Source organism: Bubalus bubalis, chromosome 10, assembly GCF_019923935.1.
Source record: "Bubalus bubalis isolate 160015118507 breed Murrah chromosome 10, NDDB_SH_1, whole genome shotgun sequence".
Classification (NCBI taxonomy): Eukaryota; Metazoa; Chordata; class Mammalia; order Artiodactyla; family Bovidae; genus Bubalus; species Bubalus bubalis.
Window position 1 is genome coordinate 76,310,848 of NC_059166.1, and position 16,846 is coordinate 76,327,693.

Here is a 16,846-nt window from a genome sequence, read left to right on the forward strand (position 1 = left end):
TACCACTGAGCCACCAGGGAAGGCCTGGATATATATACTTTAAAACCCATCCAGATGATTCTAAGGTCCAGTCAGGGGTGCATACCACTTTAGGTCAAAATGACTCCTAACTTTTTAGCTTGAATAACATGGGTGAATGGTGATGTTAATTTTTAGGACAAAGAATACAGAGGAGTGAAGACATTTTGTGCAACAGAAGTTAATACACCAGCTTCTGCATAACATATCTCTTTAGACTCAGATATTTGCTGGCTTGTCTGTAATCACTGCAGACAACTATTACCTTGGATATACTCTACCATTCCATATAAGAATTCAAGTGCTTTGATAACAAATTCCTAACTATCTATCATATATAACCATAACTGATATGCAATGTGGCATAGAGAAAATATTTATCTAGACAAATGAGCAGTTATAAAACCACATTTATTTTCACTGAAATACTTGGGAATAGAAAGCACGTTTTATCCTGCTCTACCTGGATGAGGAAACTAATCAGTAAAATGAAATCTTTTGTTCATACTTGCACAAAAAAAAAAAATTGTAGAAAAAGTATCTCTGAAGCCTATTTCACTGTTGAACAACTGAAGCTCCATTTTCTCTTTCTTGAGAAATGTTCACTTTCCCAAAATATACTTCATCTATTCAGGAAATATATTCAGGTACTAATCTCTAGCCCAGCCTTTCAGAAATTTATTTTAAACTTCAGCCAGATTCACTGTTTTAATTATGCAAAACTCACTTGTTTAATAAACCCACTCTACAGCCCGCTGCTCAAAGTCTTTAACAGCAGGATTCTAATAGATCCAGGTCCAAAATGCAAATGGTACCATCTGTATCACCACATCCACTCCAGCAGCATTGCTATTAGATTAGTAGTACAGTCTGCAAGATAAAACAGCAGACACCCAAATCATGTGGAACCAGTTGAGTTTCTGTTTAACCTCCAGCCGATAGAAACACATAACCAGTTCAGTGATGGCTAGCTTAGTCAATCCATAGCCAAGAGCTGTGTCCAATTTCCCTGACTAAAGGAATTAAGAACCAAAAAGGGAAAGGGAGTAGAAAGAAGACATTAGTTCTCTAAGTCCAAATATAAATAGGTTTCAACTGAGTAACCTTCATTGTCCCTGGTTGTATAAAGATTAGCTGACCAATCTGGAACTAATTCAAGCATTAGGATTAAAGACATAATATTTGCAGAATGATTTGAACTCTTCACAAAAAGGAAGTACATGAAGTATATTAAAAAAGAAAACATGGTATTTTAGTGTGGAATCACATACTGGTATAATTTCAGCTTAATTAGAACTTGTATGAAGCTACTACTTGCAACTTTGATATTTGTACAGATCATTTTGTACTAGTCAGTTTTTGACATAATAAATATTAGACAACATTCAATTTTTATCCAGGAAAACTCTTTCATTTTCAGTCTGCATCACACAAATTTAAATAATGAGGTTTTTATTTTTGCCCTGGCTCACCCAGTATCACATGAGACTGACCATTGGGGAAATGTTCTTTTGAATGTTTTTGCTTCCTATAAGTGTTTTTCTTTTTTTTAAGTTTTAGGACTACATGGGTCACTCCTAGAAAAATGATGCTTGCAAGATGAGCAAGACAATGCTGGCCATTATTAGTACGCCTCAAATGCAAGATTTCAGTTACTAGATTCAGTTGAGCTGAAAAGGATATTAATTATCACGCTGTCATTCTGCCTCTACCCCTTGAGACTGTTTAAGCAAGCTCTGAGACCACAGCAGTCATCAGTGAGATAGGACAAAACTTTTATTTCTATGCTGACGATTTTAAAGATATTGCATGGCATAAAAAAATTCAAGTTAAAAAGAACCGAGCTCTGATTTATTATATTAACCGATTAAAGACGGAAAATTGCTTGCTAATAGGTCAAAATATATGTTTGTGGTACTAGCTTAATAAACAAAAGCTGACTGCAAATAACTGAAAGACTGTCACCCATTTTGAAGTTATTCTGATCCGATAATTAAGCATTAAATATTTATACAGAGTTTCCCTAGAAGTAAACTTACTTAAACACTATCAAAAAGTAAGACAAAAGAGCACTAAACATAAAATTTTCCATTCTCTCATGTAAATGTACAAAATATATACCCTGAATAAAAACAAGATTAAACACAAAATTCAACACTTACCTTTAGTTTGTATTTTCTTTTCAGGTTTCTCCAGTTTTTCAGTCTTTTCTTTGTGTATTTCTAGGAAAAATTATGATTTGCTTTTAAAAACTCTTTTTGAAAATGTACAAAATATAAATCATAACTATGATCTAAATGTCATAATATTACCATGAAGTCCAAATTATTTTATCCAACAAATTTATAGGTATCTAAAAGGAAAGAATCATTGAAACATATTGCCACATAAATCCCTCATTTATTGATATAAGGAAAAACTTGAAGTTATCTAAAAATTAGAGTTATTGAAAAAGCTTAAAACTTACATCAATAAATATTGCCACTGTTTTCAGTGCTAAATCTGATCACAAATTATAATTATGTTTTATTTCAATTACTCTCAATGCAAATTAAGGCTCCTTAGTAAAAATGTCATTTAGATTTAGAAAGATTTAGTTTTTACATATTAAATTAAGAATTTGTGAAATGAACTGTAAGTATCTAATAAATATATCTCAGAAGTATTGATTCTAAGCCATGTTTAGAATCAAAATCTGGCATTGCATTTAACCAATAATTACTGCAAGCAGATAGACACATTTCATAGAATTAGTTAGCTATTACATTTTTTCTAAATATCAGGTTTTAAGAAATATATTTGATTTGCTGCTAGTTCAGTATATATACATTGCCAAGGCTTAGAAAATATAGTTAATTCTGAATTTGAAGTTAATTTGGACAGAAGTAAATTTGAGATTAGAGTTTACAAATATGATTACTACCTCTGAAAAGAGACTTAGTCTTAAATACCATGGTGTTTCTTATAAAAATGCTAATGAGTTTTACTTATTTATTTATCATAACTTTATTCTACAGATGGTCTGAGATGGTGCTAATTACTGTACATATTCTAAATTCTCCATTTGTATGTTTGAATTTGCATTTTTATAATTTTTTTGGATGTCTAAAATCAAGATCAACTAGAGGAAAATACTAAAATCTTCAGAAAAGACAGTTTCTTTCACTCACCAGTTAAAGAAATAATCACATTGTGAAGATCTCCTCCCCTCATTTTCCCCATTAATCAGTTATACTATTTATAAAGCCACTCTTCTACCCTTATCCCATTCATGACTTTGAAAATGGCAGTGGAGATACAGAAGAGTTAAGATTTCCAACTACATTTCTGGAAAAAAAAAAAAAAAAAAAAACAGAAAAAGCCTTCAAGGTGTGTGAAATGATTTCCAAAGAGCGTAGGAAACATTTACCTTCCAGCTTCTCTCATTATTATTATTATTAATCTCAACTTTATGCCTCCAGATCTTACTTCAAAGCATGGTTTCTCATCCTAGCATTATTGATTTTTGGCTTGGGAAAAATCATTATTTGGAGGTGGGTAGGGCTATTGTGTGCACTGTAGAGTACTGAGCAGCACAGCACCCTATTAAATGATTCTAGATGCTACGCCATCCCTAGTCATGACTACAAAGAATGTCATTAGATATTGTCAAGTGACCTTTATTGACAATTTATATCTTTAGAGCAATCACTCTTTGTCACCCATATTGCCCAATGCAGTGGCCACTAGACATGTGTACATGTTAAGGATATGATATGTGATTAATCTAAATTGAAATGTGCTATAAATGTAAGTACAAAACAGTTTATGAAGACTTAATGCTAAAAAGAATAAAATATATCATAATTTTTGTATTAATTACATATTGGAATGATATTATTTTGGACATATTGTGGTGGTTTTATTTGTGTGTCAACTTGGCTAGGCTACGATCTCAAATCATTCAAATGAACACTAATCTAGAAGTTGAAAGTGAAAGTCACTCAGTTGTGTCAGACTCTTTGCAACCCTATGGACTACACAGTCCATGGAATTCTCCAGGAAAGAAAACTGGAGTGGGTAAGCCTTCCCTTCTCCAGGGGTTTTTCCCAACCCAGGTCTCCGGCATTGCGGGCAGATTCCTTACCAGCTGAGCCACAAAGGAAGCCCAAGAATACTGGAGTGGGTAGCCTGTCCCTTCACTAGCTGATCTTCCTGACCCAGGAATCAAACCAGGCTTTCCTGCATTAGAGGCAGATTCTTTACCAACTGAGCTATCAGGGAAGCCCAGTGTAGAAGTTTCTATGAAGGTATTTTGCAGATATAATTAAAATTCCTAGTTTATTGATTTTTAAATAACATGATTCTGGATCATCTGGGTGGGCTTGTCTGATTCTATTGAAGGGTCTTAAAAACAGGTTTGAGGTTCCCTGGGAGAAAGAATAAAGTCTTTGGGTGTACAACGCTTTGGTGCATGCACATGGGCTCAAGCTTGCTCATGATTTTTACTTTCTAACTGCCTGTCCTGTGCCTTCTGATTTGCTCAGCCAGTCTGCACAATCACATAGGCCAATTTCTTGCCACAAATGTCTTAATAGATAAATATACCTGCATAATTTCCTACTGGTTTTACTTCTTTGGTTGAGATCTGACTGATACTATAGATTAAATAAGAAATATTATTCAAATTAATTCCATATTTTTCTTTTTGTGCTGTGCTCAGTCATGTCGGACTCTTCATGATCCCATGAACTGCAGTCCACCAGGCTCCTCTGTCCTTGGCATTCTCCAGGCAAGAACAGTGGAGTGAGTAGCTATTCCCTTCTTCAGGGGATCTTCCAGACCCAGGAATCAAACTGGGGTCTCCTGCATTGCAGGTAGATTCTTTACCAGCTACCAGGGAAGTTCTTATTTTATTTATTTTTTTTCTTTTTATAATTTTATAATGTGGCTACTCAAAAAAAATTTAAATATACATATGGCTCACACTTTATTAGTTTTGGACAGTACTGGTCTGGTCCTGGGGCAGGCAAATTACCTTTTTAGGTCATCTATAGGGTGAAATCCCATGGACGGAGGAGCCTGTTAGGCTGCAGTCCATGGGGTTGCTAAGAGTCGGACACGACTGAGCGACTTCACTTTCACTTTTCACTTTCATGCATTGGAGAAGGAAATGGCAGCCCACTCCAGTGTTCTTGCCTGGAGAATCCCAGGGACGGGGGAGCCTGGTGGGCTGCCGTCTATGAGGTCGCACAGAGTCGGACACCACTGAAGTGACTTAGCATAGCATAGCATAGCATAGGGTTAAATCTTCTATAAATGAATCATAAAACCAAACTGAAAATGCTCCCTTGCCCATACCATTCTCCTTCCTCCCTCCTATTTAAACTACCAGAAGCAATGGTGAAGACTGGTGCCTTGTATAACTCAGTATGATTAAGTAAAATGATTCAGAGTGGTTAAAGATTTAGAGTGGTCTTTGCAAGCACCAAGGGAATCATCCTTAAGAAATAATTTCTTATTCCCAAAGGGGATTAATTTGAATATAGAAATGGAATGAAACATTCTAAATTAAAAATTTATATGAAATGTTGCATCTTCTGTGACTGAACTATTGTTGAAGCTATCATTACTTTTCTAGATTGACTACTTTTCTGCGTCTCCTCACTTCCTTAATTAGTAACTGCTTGAGTCTGCAATTTGGAACTCATAGAAGGCCTCAGAGACTAAGGCCTCTTTTTTCCCCTACAAATAAGAAATGGGTGATACAGAGAGGCTTTCAGTCCAGGGAGCCCCTGAGGGTCCTGCTCATTACAGTCTCAAGGACAAAGTCCTAACATTTTCTATTTCTGATTCTGAACTTCAGCTTTCAATAAACTAAGACAGCTCCACTGATCTGGAAAGATACATTCAGATTTTTTGAAAGTGGGAGTCCCAGATTAAAACTCACACACACACACATACAGTCTGTGCACATACAAGTCTCTACGGCTAACAATGAAATATAATGACTTACATAGATAGTGTTTTGCAAAAACATCATCAACAATTTTTTTTATTTGATGATCTCTTGAAGACTTAGTATTTCTGTACACATAAATGCAGACAGGCACAACCAACTTTGTAAAGGCATACACACATACATTTCTTTGCTTGTAGATGACAAAAGAAACTTATTTCTGATGATTCTGAATTGGAACTGATTTTGCTGCTGTGAAACACATCTCTCCGGCATAAGGCAATCAAAGCCCAGTAGATTCAGAAAAAGCTCTTTACCTTCCCTTCAAGTGCCTAAATATACATGGAAATATGGCCTGTACCAAAGAGAAAGCTATAACCAGAGATACAATAAACTTACTGTATAACGGAACAATCTTTATTTTCCAAACATCTATTGTCCCTTCTTCTAAATGGCCTTCCTTCCCTTTGTGTCCTCAGACCACTCTCCCTTTCCTTAGCTCAGGATGCTAATTATATAAGTCTTAAATACTTGGCTGCCCTTCGGGTTTCATATTTTTAATGGGGTTTCCCATATGTATGAACTTTATGTTTCTCCTTATATCAATTTAATTATTAGACCAGAAAAAAACCTAGAAGAGAAAAAGCAAAATTTTTCTGGCCCTACTTTTCAAACTTGAGGCTAAATTAAATGTCTCTGCATGTTTTATTGCAACATTACGTTTTCTTTGGGGATTGTATTACATCACTATTGTCACTGTCCATGGCTATCAAATGTCCAAAGAAGCCAATGTAGCCTCTACGCAGTGTGCCTGCCAGTTCTATCTCCTTACACTTCAGCCAGGAAATGATGACCATTCAGGCTCCTGCCCAACTGAGTAACAGCATGCTACCAATTTAGACTTCAGAAAGATCTTTTTTCTCATAAACAGATAATGCCTAATTTCTTACTCTCAACTGCTCTTGCCAGCTAAGGGCCATTCGTGTGAGAACGGAAAATTAAATTTAAAGATTCAAGTCTGTAAAGTAGAAATTTATTACCCTATGGCTTTCAGCAAAACTCAAAGAAAAATAAAATTTCGTATATTAATACTAGCTTCTAGTTATTCAATAATGTCTATAGATAGAGGAAATGCCTCTACTTACATGACACAGCAGTAATGCATAGCAGCATAAAGTTTCATTTAACTTTGACACTCCTTAAAAATAGATCACTAAACCTGAACCAATTCTGGACACAAGGGACAAAGAAAAAGGTCAAAGCAGTCATTATTTACCTCCAAATATATGTGCTTTACCTTAGGTTACAGTCCAGTGTCTCTGAGAATGTGATAAGTCTCAGGATCAGATTCTAGTTGGAATGATAAACCATTTGGTAACAGTAAACCTGAGAGATTGGTTTGTGTCTTAAAAAGCAGGAAGTCAAAGTATTTCAATCCCAGGTGTCAGACTATCCATAGGTCCTTAAAGGTACAGAGTTCAATTTAAAATTTTGAGAACTGGAGAAGGGAAAAACAAATGGGAAAGAGTGACAGTTATCTCAGTGTGTCAGAAAGTAGTGAAAGGAAACCCTTTGTTTTACTGAATTATCGATAACCTTAACTGATACGAATCAGTTCCACTAGTGCTTACCATGTTTGTAAGGATACAAGGGGAACTTAAGAGAAGGGCAAGTTACTTCCACAGAAATGGGAAGTGTATTCCAACTCCTTTCGCTAGTCCTGTTTCTCAATTACATTTTTCATTATCTGTAGGGAAGTATGTGTAAATATGAGAAGTGGAGAAAAAAGTATAAGTCTTCTTTCAGATTCTTATTGTTATTCATCTCACTTTCCTAGGCTTTAAAGGCATTTAGACATTTTTCTTATTAAAGGAATCCAGAGAATTTAAACTCTGGCTTTCATGCTTTATAATTCAATGGAGATAATAAAAAATATACCCTCCTAGGTCAGGGTGTTTTTCTAAAGTCGAATGCCAAATAAGTAATTAGATTACAGTTCAATGTCTCTGAAGAAGTATTAGTCTCAGCATCAGACTTGTAAAGTGCTCAGAAACAGGAGAAGGAGATGTAATAACTTATTATGTTGCTGAGAAAAAAACAAACATTAGTATTATTTAGAGTATTCATTATTTCTGGATTGCAGTAATCATTAAATGATTATTTGAGTAACTGTCATACTAAAGATGACATAAATCAATAAAATTCTGGCATAATTAAAATGCATTTTGTTAGAAAACTTTGGACACATAAACTATTAAAAGATCTACACAAAAATATTATCATTGCTGGCATGTATTAAAATGCAGTTTAGTGTTGGAAGATAATTAATGCCTGAGTCAATCTACTCCATTCAAATATAATTCTCATACCTACTAGCTGTGCAAACTTCATGTCCTCATCTGGAAAATGAGGTTTATAATAGTACCTACCACATAGATTTAGGCTTCCCTGATGGCTCAGTAAAGAATCTGCCTGTAATGCAGGAGACCACCTGCAATGTATGAGTCCTGGATTCAGTTTCTAGGTAGGGAAGACCCCTTGGAGAGGGAAATGGCAACCCACTCCAGTATTTTCGTTTGGGAAATCCCAACGACAGAGAAGCCCGGCAGGCTATATAGTCCATGGGGTCACAAAAGAGTTGGACATGACTTAGTGACTAAACCATCACAACCACATAGATTTACATGAGGAACAACATGTTAAAATGTAAAGGATTTAGAGCAGCACCTGGTATCTGATAAACATTATGTAAATATCGGCTATTATTATTATTATTGTCTCCCTTACTAAATTCTAAGTTTTCTGAGGGCAAAAACTATGTCTATTTTGTTTCACAGTAAATTTTCAATAATAATTGGCACATACTAACTACTTGATAAATACATATTAAGTTAAAAAGTAAATATTTGAGCAACATTATAAATAACCAACTCCTACACAACAAAGAAAGTTGTGGTAGATAGTATTTTACCTGTTCTTTATGACAGAATGCTCAAACGACTTAAATACTAAAGTGTGTGTGGTTGAAAATTTTGAGACAGTAAAACGTTGTATTTCTCAACATTTTTACTTCCTATTAGAAATGCTGGAGAAAGTTGCAGGATTTTACTATTGGTGGAAATTTTAAAATGTATATGAAAGATATTGTAAATTGTAACACTTGTACAAAAGGTAGGGCTTTTTTCTTATTTGTTTACAGGAGCTTTATTTATAATTGTCAAAACTTGGAAGCAACTGAGGTATATTTCAGCAGGTAAGTGAAGAAATACACTGTTATACCTCCAGATATGGAATATCATTCAACACTAATATGAAATAAAAATACATCATCAAGCCATAAAAAGATATGGAAGAAAATTAAAGGCATATTACCAACATATTTTTAAAGCATTTTTCCCCACAGTCATTAACATGGGTGTCAATAAGTTAGGGTTTTTTAATATTGTTTTCCTGAAAAGCTAAATAATAATCAAATTAAAGGCACTGAGCATTTTTAATACTTTGCCTTAAGTTATCCATAGATGCTTACATGCAGGATATCAACTATGAACTGACATATATAATTGAAAATTATATCTATAATAAAATATTAACAATTAAAATCATCTTCATTTTAACAGAAAAATAATTTGAAACTGGTTTTAAAGTGGGATATGCTATCCCATCTAACTTGAAGGGGGTAAAAAATTTCTATTTCTTTTGGTCTCCATGTTAAGGAATATTTCATTTCAGTTTTCCCTATTTGTGATTATGGCATTTAAGTGATAATCTGCCTTCTTTTGTGTAATAACACTGCTTACATATTTATAGTATTTTATATGTAGAATAGTGACATGTTGGCATTTGTTGTATATATTTCTGTTGGATACCTGAGAGGACAGATATAAATTTGATCTTCCTGGTGGCCCAAAGTGGAACTTCTATGTATAATGGTGAATTTTCTGGTTCTCATCAAGAACAAGCAGCACATAATAGCCAAAATCTTTAAAACTCCCAATGAGAAATGAAAATTTGTTTCATTGGTTTGGTTATCCTTCTTCATCTTCAGGCTGTTTAATTCTATCAAAATGTATTTATCTAAGCTCTATATCTCCCAGGGTGCAGTGTTAATCACAGACTAACCAACCTTGCTTGACGCTCACATTTAACTTAGGAAGAGAGACCATATGTACAAAAAACAAATAGGAAGGTCAACAGCAGCAGCAACCAATGGGACCAGAATTAGTAAAAATAGATTGTCCTAAATAAGTCCAAAGAATGAGTTTACTGCAGTAAAGACTTTCTGAATTATTTTGTTATATTACATGTATTTTACTTATTATAAATTGTTATTATCTACTTAAATCATAACACAGTTTATTGTTGAGCAGTTTATAAATTTGTTTAAGTCTTACACGGATAGTTTAAAGCACACAATTTTTTTCTCTATATGACACACTGTTAATAAATTTAAAATATTATCTCTTCAAGATTTTAAAATGACAGACTCAAGAAATTTAAAGGATAATCTCTGTCACCAAGGCAACCATCCTAATTCTTTTCGATGACAACCCAGTTTATTAAATTGTTCTGAGGGTTGTGGATTTTAAATAATGCCTTTTGTCAAGATGTTTTCTCAATATATCTCACAAGTGCTAGACAGTATAAAATATCTTTTTATAATTTTTATTTTAATATTAAAAATTCAAATTATTTATTCACTTGAACATAGAATCTACACTTGTCAGATTTTGCCAATTGTTATTAGGACACAAAAGTTCAAATAAATAACTGAACAAATTTAGTTATCTCTTTAGTGGCTAGTTAAGGAATGCTAAAGGAGAATATTTTGCTGAATTCTCAGTATTTTATATGAATATACCAAATGATGTATAGCTATTTGTATTTTAATGATTCTCATAATTTTCTAGTGCACTGATAAACAAAAATTTTGAGGAAAGTACACTACTAACCATTAATAAAGGGTGAAAAAGAATACTTTCTCCTCCTCCTTAATGCATCTAGTGTTTTTGAATAAGTAGGGAAACATTCCAGGTATTGTGATAGGCAAATATTGAGGACAGTTTTCTTCAGGGTTATTGAAGCCCATACATACATATATACATATATATATAACATATATAACCATATTTTAATATGTTTGAATGTTTGATTACTTGGCAAAATTTTCTAAAATAAGCAAAACTTTTTCAAGAAAACTAATAATCTTAGCACTGCATAGTATTGACCCCTATAAAAACGGCAAAACATATATATATATGTGTGTGCCCAATCTCATTTTTTCCATAAGCCCAGTGTGTGTGTGTGTGTGTGTGTGTTAGTTGCTCAGTCATGTCTGACTCTTTGCGACCCCATGGACTGCAGCTTGCCAGGCTTCTCTGTCCATGGAATTCTCCAGGCAAGAACACTGGAGTGGGTTGCCATTTCCTTTTCCACAAAAACCCAGTAATTTCTGGTTAATTCATTTTTCCTCTCTGATTTGTATTTTCCCTATTTTTCTCTGCAAATTTTATTTTCCCCACTTATAAAATGAGAACACCTTCATGGATCACAGCCTTGTCATGATGAAAGAGCTTGTATAACTCAGTGAAGCTATGAGCCATGCCATACAGGGCCAGCCAAGATGGACAGGTCATAGTGGCGAGTTCTGACAAAATATGGTCAACTAGAGCAGGATGCACAGAGTCAGACACAACTGAAGCGACTTAGCAGCAGCAGCAGCAGAGCAGGAAATAGCAACCCACTGTAGTATTCTTGCCTAGAGAACCCCATGAACAGTATAAAAAGACAAAAAGACATGATATCAGAAGATGAGCACTCCCAAGTAAGAATGTATCCAATATGCTACTGAGGAAGAGCGGAGGGCAATTACTAATAGCTCCAGAAAGAATGAAGCAGTTGGGCCAAGCAGAAATGATGCTCAGCTGTGGATGTGTCTGGTGGTGAAAGTGGTCTGATGCTGTAAAGAAAAATATTGCATAGGAACCTGGAATGTTAGGTTCGTGAATCAAGGTAAATTAGATGTGGTCAAGGAGGAGATGGCAAGATTGAACACTGACATCTTAAGAGTGAATTAAAATGGACAGGAATGGGTGAATTTAATTCAGATGACCATTATATATACTATTGTGGGTGAGAATCCCTTAGAAGAAATGGAGCAGCCCTCATAGTCCAAAGTGCAGTACTTGGGTGCAATCTGATAAAAGATAGAATGACCTCACTTCGTTTCCAAGGCGAACCACTCAACATCACAGTAATCCAAGTCTATGCTGCAATCATTGATGCCAAAGAAGCTGAAATTGAGCTTTTATGAAGACCTACAGGGGCTTCCCCAGTGGCACAGTGGTAAAGAAAGACTGCCTGCAATGCAGGAGCTGCAGGAGACTCAGGTTCGGTCCCTAGGTTAGGAAGATCCCCTGGAGAAGGGAATGGCAACCCACTCCAGCATTCTTGCCTGGAGAATCCCATGGACAGAGGAGCCTGGCACACTACAGTCCATAGGGTTGCAGAGTTGAACATGACTGAAATGATATAGCACGCAGGCACACATGAAGACCTACAAGACCACCTAGAAGTAATAACAAAAAAGATGTCTTTTTCATCTCAGGAGATTGAAATGCAAAACTAGGAAGTCAAGAGATACCTGGAGTAATAGACAAGTTTGGCCTTGGAGTACAAAATGAATCAGTGCAAAGGCTCACAGTTTTGTCAAGAGAACATGCTGGTCATAGCAAACACCCTTCTCCAACAACACAAGAGATGACTCTATACGTGGACATCACCAAATGGTCAATACCTAAATCAGATTGATTATATTCTTTGCAGCCAAAGATGGAGAAGCTGTATATAGTCAGCAAAAACAAAACCTGCAGCTGACTGTGGCTCAGATCATGAGGTTCTTATTGCAAAATTCAGGCTTAAATTGAAAAAAAGTAGGAAAAATCCCTAGGCCATTCAGGTATGACCTAAATCAAACCCCTTATGATTATGCAGTGAAAGTGATGAATGGATTTAAGAGATTAGATTTGCTAGACAGAGTACCTGAAGAACTAGGAACAAGGTCGGTAACACTGTACAGGAGGCGGTGACCAAAGCCATCTCCAAGAAAAAGAAATTCAACAAAGCAAAGTGGTTATCTGAAGAGGCTTTACAAATAGGAAAGAAGAGAAGCAAAAGGCAAGGGAAAGATACCATCAACTGTATTCAGAGTTGCAGAGAATAGCAAGGAGACATAAGAAGCCCTTCTTAAATGAAAAATGCAAAGAAATTGAGCAAAACAATAGAATGGGAAAGACTAGAGTTCTATTCATGAAAACTGGAGATATCAAGGGAATATTTCATGTAAGGATGGGCACAATAAAGAACAGAATTGGTAAGGGCTTAACAGAAGCAGAAGATATTAAGAAGAAGTGGCAAGAATACACAACTATACAAAAAAGGTCTTAATAACTGGATAACCACGATAGTGTGTTCATTCACCTAGAGCCAGACATCCTGGAGTGTGAAGTCAAGTGGGCCTTAGGAAGCATTACTATGAGCAAAATTAGTGGAGCTGACAGAATTTCAGCTGAGCTATTTAAAATCCTAAAAGACAATGCTGTTAAAGTACTGTTCTCAAAAAGACAGAAAATTTGGAAAACTCAGCAGTGCTCACAGGGCTGGAAAAGGTCAGTTTTCATTCCAGTCCCAATGAAAGGCATTGCCAAAGAATGTTCAAACTAGCAAACCATTGTGCTCTTTCACATGCTAGCAAGGTAACGCTCAAAATCCTTCAAGTTAGGCTCCAACAGTATGTGAACTGAGAACATCCAGATGTAAAGCTGGGTTTAGAAAAGGAAGAGGAACCAAAGATGAAGTTGCCAACATTTGTTGGATCATGGAGAAAGCAAGGGAATTAAAAAAAAAAACAAACATTTATTCCATTGACAATGCAAAAGCCTTTGACTTTGTGGATCAGTCAAAGTAAAATTGAGGAAAATTCTTAAAGAGATAGGAGTACCAGACCACATTACCTGTGTGTTGAGAAACCTGTATGCGGGTCAAGAAGCAACAGCTAGAACTGGACATGGAAAAACTGACTAGTTCCAAATTGGGAAAGGAGTATGACAAGGCTATCTATTGTTAATCTGCTCATTTAACTCATATGCAGAGTACATCATGTGAAATGAAGGGCTAGCTGAATCACAAACTGGAATCAAGATTGCTGGGAAAAATATCAACAACCTCAGATATGCAGATGATACCACTCTTATGGCAAAAAATGAAGAGGAACTAAAGAGCCTCCTGATGAGGGTGAAAGAGAGAGTGAAAAAGCTGGCTTAAAACTCAACATTAAAAAAGTTAAGATCATGCATCCAGTACCATCACTTCACGGAAAATAGAAGGGGAATAAGTGGAAGCAGTGACAAATTTTATTTTCTTGGGCTCCAAGATCACTCTGGACAGTGACTGTAACTATGAAATTAAAAGATGCTTGCTCTTTGGAAGGAAAGCTATGACAATCCTAGACAGTGTATTAAAAAGCACAGACAACACTTTGCTGACAAATGTTCTTACAGTCAGAGCTATGGCTTTTCCAATAGTCAGGTATGAGCGTGAGAACTGGACCATAAAGAAGACTAAGCATCAGAGAATGGATGCTTCTGAATTGTGGTGCTGGATAAGACTCTTTAGAGTCTCTTGTACTGCAAGGAGATCAAACCAGTCAATTCTAAAGGAAATCAACTCTGAATATTCACTGGAAGGACTGTTGCTCCAATGCTGATGCTCCAATACTTTGGCCACCTCATGCGAAGCACCTACTCATTGGAAAAGACCTTGATGCTGGGTAGACTAGAGGCAAAAGGAGAAGGGATGGCAGAAGATGAGGTAGTTAGATAGCATCACCAACTCAACAGACATGAATCTGAGCAAACTCTGAGAGATAGTGGAGGACAGAAAAGCCTGGTGTGTTTCAGGCAATGGGGTCACAAAGAGTTAGACAGGACTTTAAGACTGAACAACAACAAAATAAAATGAGAAACTATTTCCCATGTGTTTATAAACCAGACAGAGGTGGAAATGATTAAATAATACCTTTTTGAAGATAATTACTCGAGGAGTTTACAGATTTGGATGAGGTTTTGGCTCAGTTCATATGTGTGTTTCATATTTGATGATATACTAGACAAGATCAATGTGGCTATATGTCAGATTCATCTGGAGAAATTTTAAAACATATTTTTAGCTGTAGAACAAATGTAATGTGTTTTTCATGGTGAGAAACCTTTTAGGAATCTCCAATTTAAATAAACTCTGAAGTAGTTTCAGAACCACGTCAGAAGTAGAACCTACTGTCTAAACCGATATTCCTTTGCCTGGGGAATTTTCTTAAAATGTAGATTCTGATTCATTTGGTCTACATGGAGACTGGTTCTGCATTCCTAAATCCCAGGTAATGCTAAAACTACTGACCCATTAAGCACATTTTGAGTCAAAGGACCTAGTCCAGTTGAAACTCATAGAAAAATGATTAACATATGACTGCACAATTCAACAATAGAATCAAAAAATATCATAGCTGGAAAGGATCTGGTCATCTGTAAATCTAGCATCTTTGTTTTACAGATGTGAGAACTGAGAACCACTGAGGTTAAGTAACTTAACCATAGTAGGTTAATAGCAGAAAGGGAGCTAACACGAACATCTCTTCGTTGTGTTTACTAGAGGCTATCTCAGTCATGTTCAAAATGTTGATGTGTTCAGCTGATGAGCATCAATTATCAATAGTTATTTCAATGATCTAGGTCAATGCGACAATGATATAGAATTAGTTTTTATTTTATCCTTCACAGTTTAGTATTTTCTTAACAGCAAATTCATATATAAGAACAGTCACTATGTGTAAACAAAATATGCAGTTATCCGCTTATCCTCAACTGTCTCCCTTACTGGTATCACAAAGCATGTTAGTTGCTCATTCACGCCCGAATCTTTTCAACTCCATGGACTGTAGCCTGCCAGACCCCTCTGTCCATGGAATTTTCTAGGCAAGAATATTGAAGTGGATAGCCATTTGCTTCTCCAGGGGATCTTCCAGACACATGGATCAGATCCAGGTCTCCTGCATTGCAGGCAAATTCTTCACCATCTAAGCTACCAAAACTTCTTAATTTTTTTTTTTTTTTTTTTGGTTTTGCCTCATGGCTTGTAGGATCTTAGTTCCCCAAGCAGGGATTGAATCCAGGGCCTGACAGTGAAAGCAGCAAGCTCTAACCACTCAGTCACCAGGGAATCCCCCAAACCTCTTATTTTTAGAATTAATCACTGGGTTGCAATGGTTCTCACCCTGAGTGTGCATTAGAAGCACACTGTGGAGATTTAAAAAATACAACTCAAACTCTGGAAATTCTGAGATGGGAAGTGATCTGGGATTTCAAATTAAAAATAAAAGTAAAAATTAGGTATTTTGGACAGCTGTAACTTTCCTGATGGAATCAATTATTATAACAGTGACCCTCTTTTAGTCTTAGGAACTAATCCTTTTCCAATATCAATACAAGTATTTGGGTGATACTAAACCTAATTTTTGCAGAGTCAAATACAACTGAGTGACTAAACACACAAACCTAATTTTCAGTTTCAAGAGTGGGTCTATTCCCTAGGTCTTGATAAAGTGCTTGTTGCATATCCCTGACTCCTTGATTGCTTATAACAAGAGTATGTTACTCAATATGGATCAATGAGTCAACTACCTTGCTTTTGCTGAAACAGATAGGAAATAGCACGGGCTCCTCTCTAGAGTTGTTAAAGTAAGTAATTTTGGCCTCAAGTTTCTGGTAACCATAATTGCAACCAGGACAGGAAAGGTTGCCAGAGAATCAAGCAAACAAAGCAGACAAAGGAAAGCAG

The 16,846-nt window shown here is 35.7% G+C and overlaps 1 protein-coding gene across 1 annotated transcript in view; it reads right to left on the bottom strand.

The window, feature by feature from the left end:
• LOC102390748 (triadin) overlaps positions 1-16,846 on the bottom strand; it is a 215,567-nt gene that overhangs the window by 96,753 nt on the left and 101,968 nt on the right. The window contains exon 5 of the mRNA XM_045161974.1: positions 2,181-2,240. Coding sequence (XP_045017909.1) covers positions 2,181-2,240 — 60 coding nt within the window. The remainder of the gene's footprint in view (positions 1-2,180; positions 2,241-16,846) is intronic.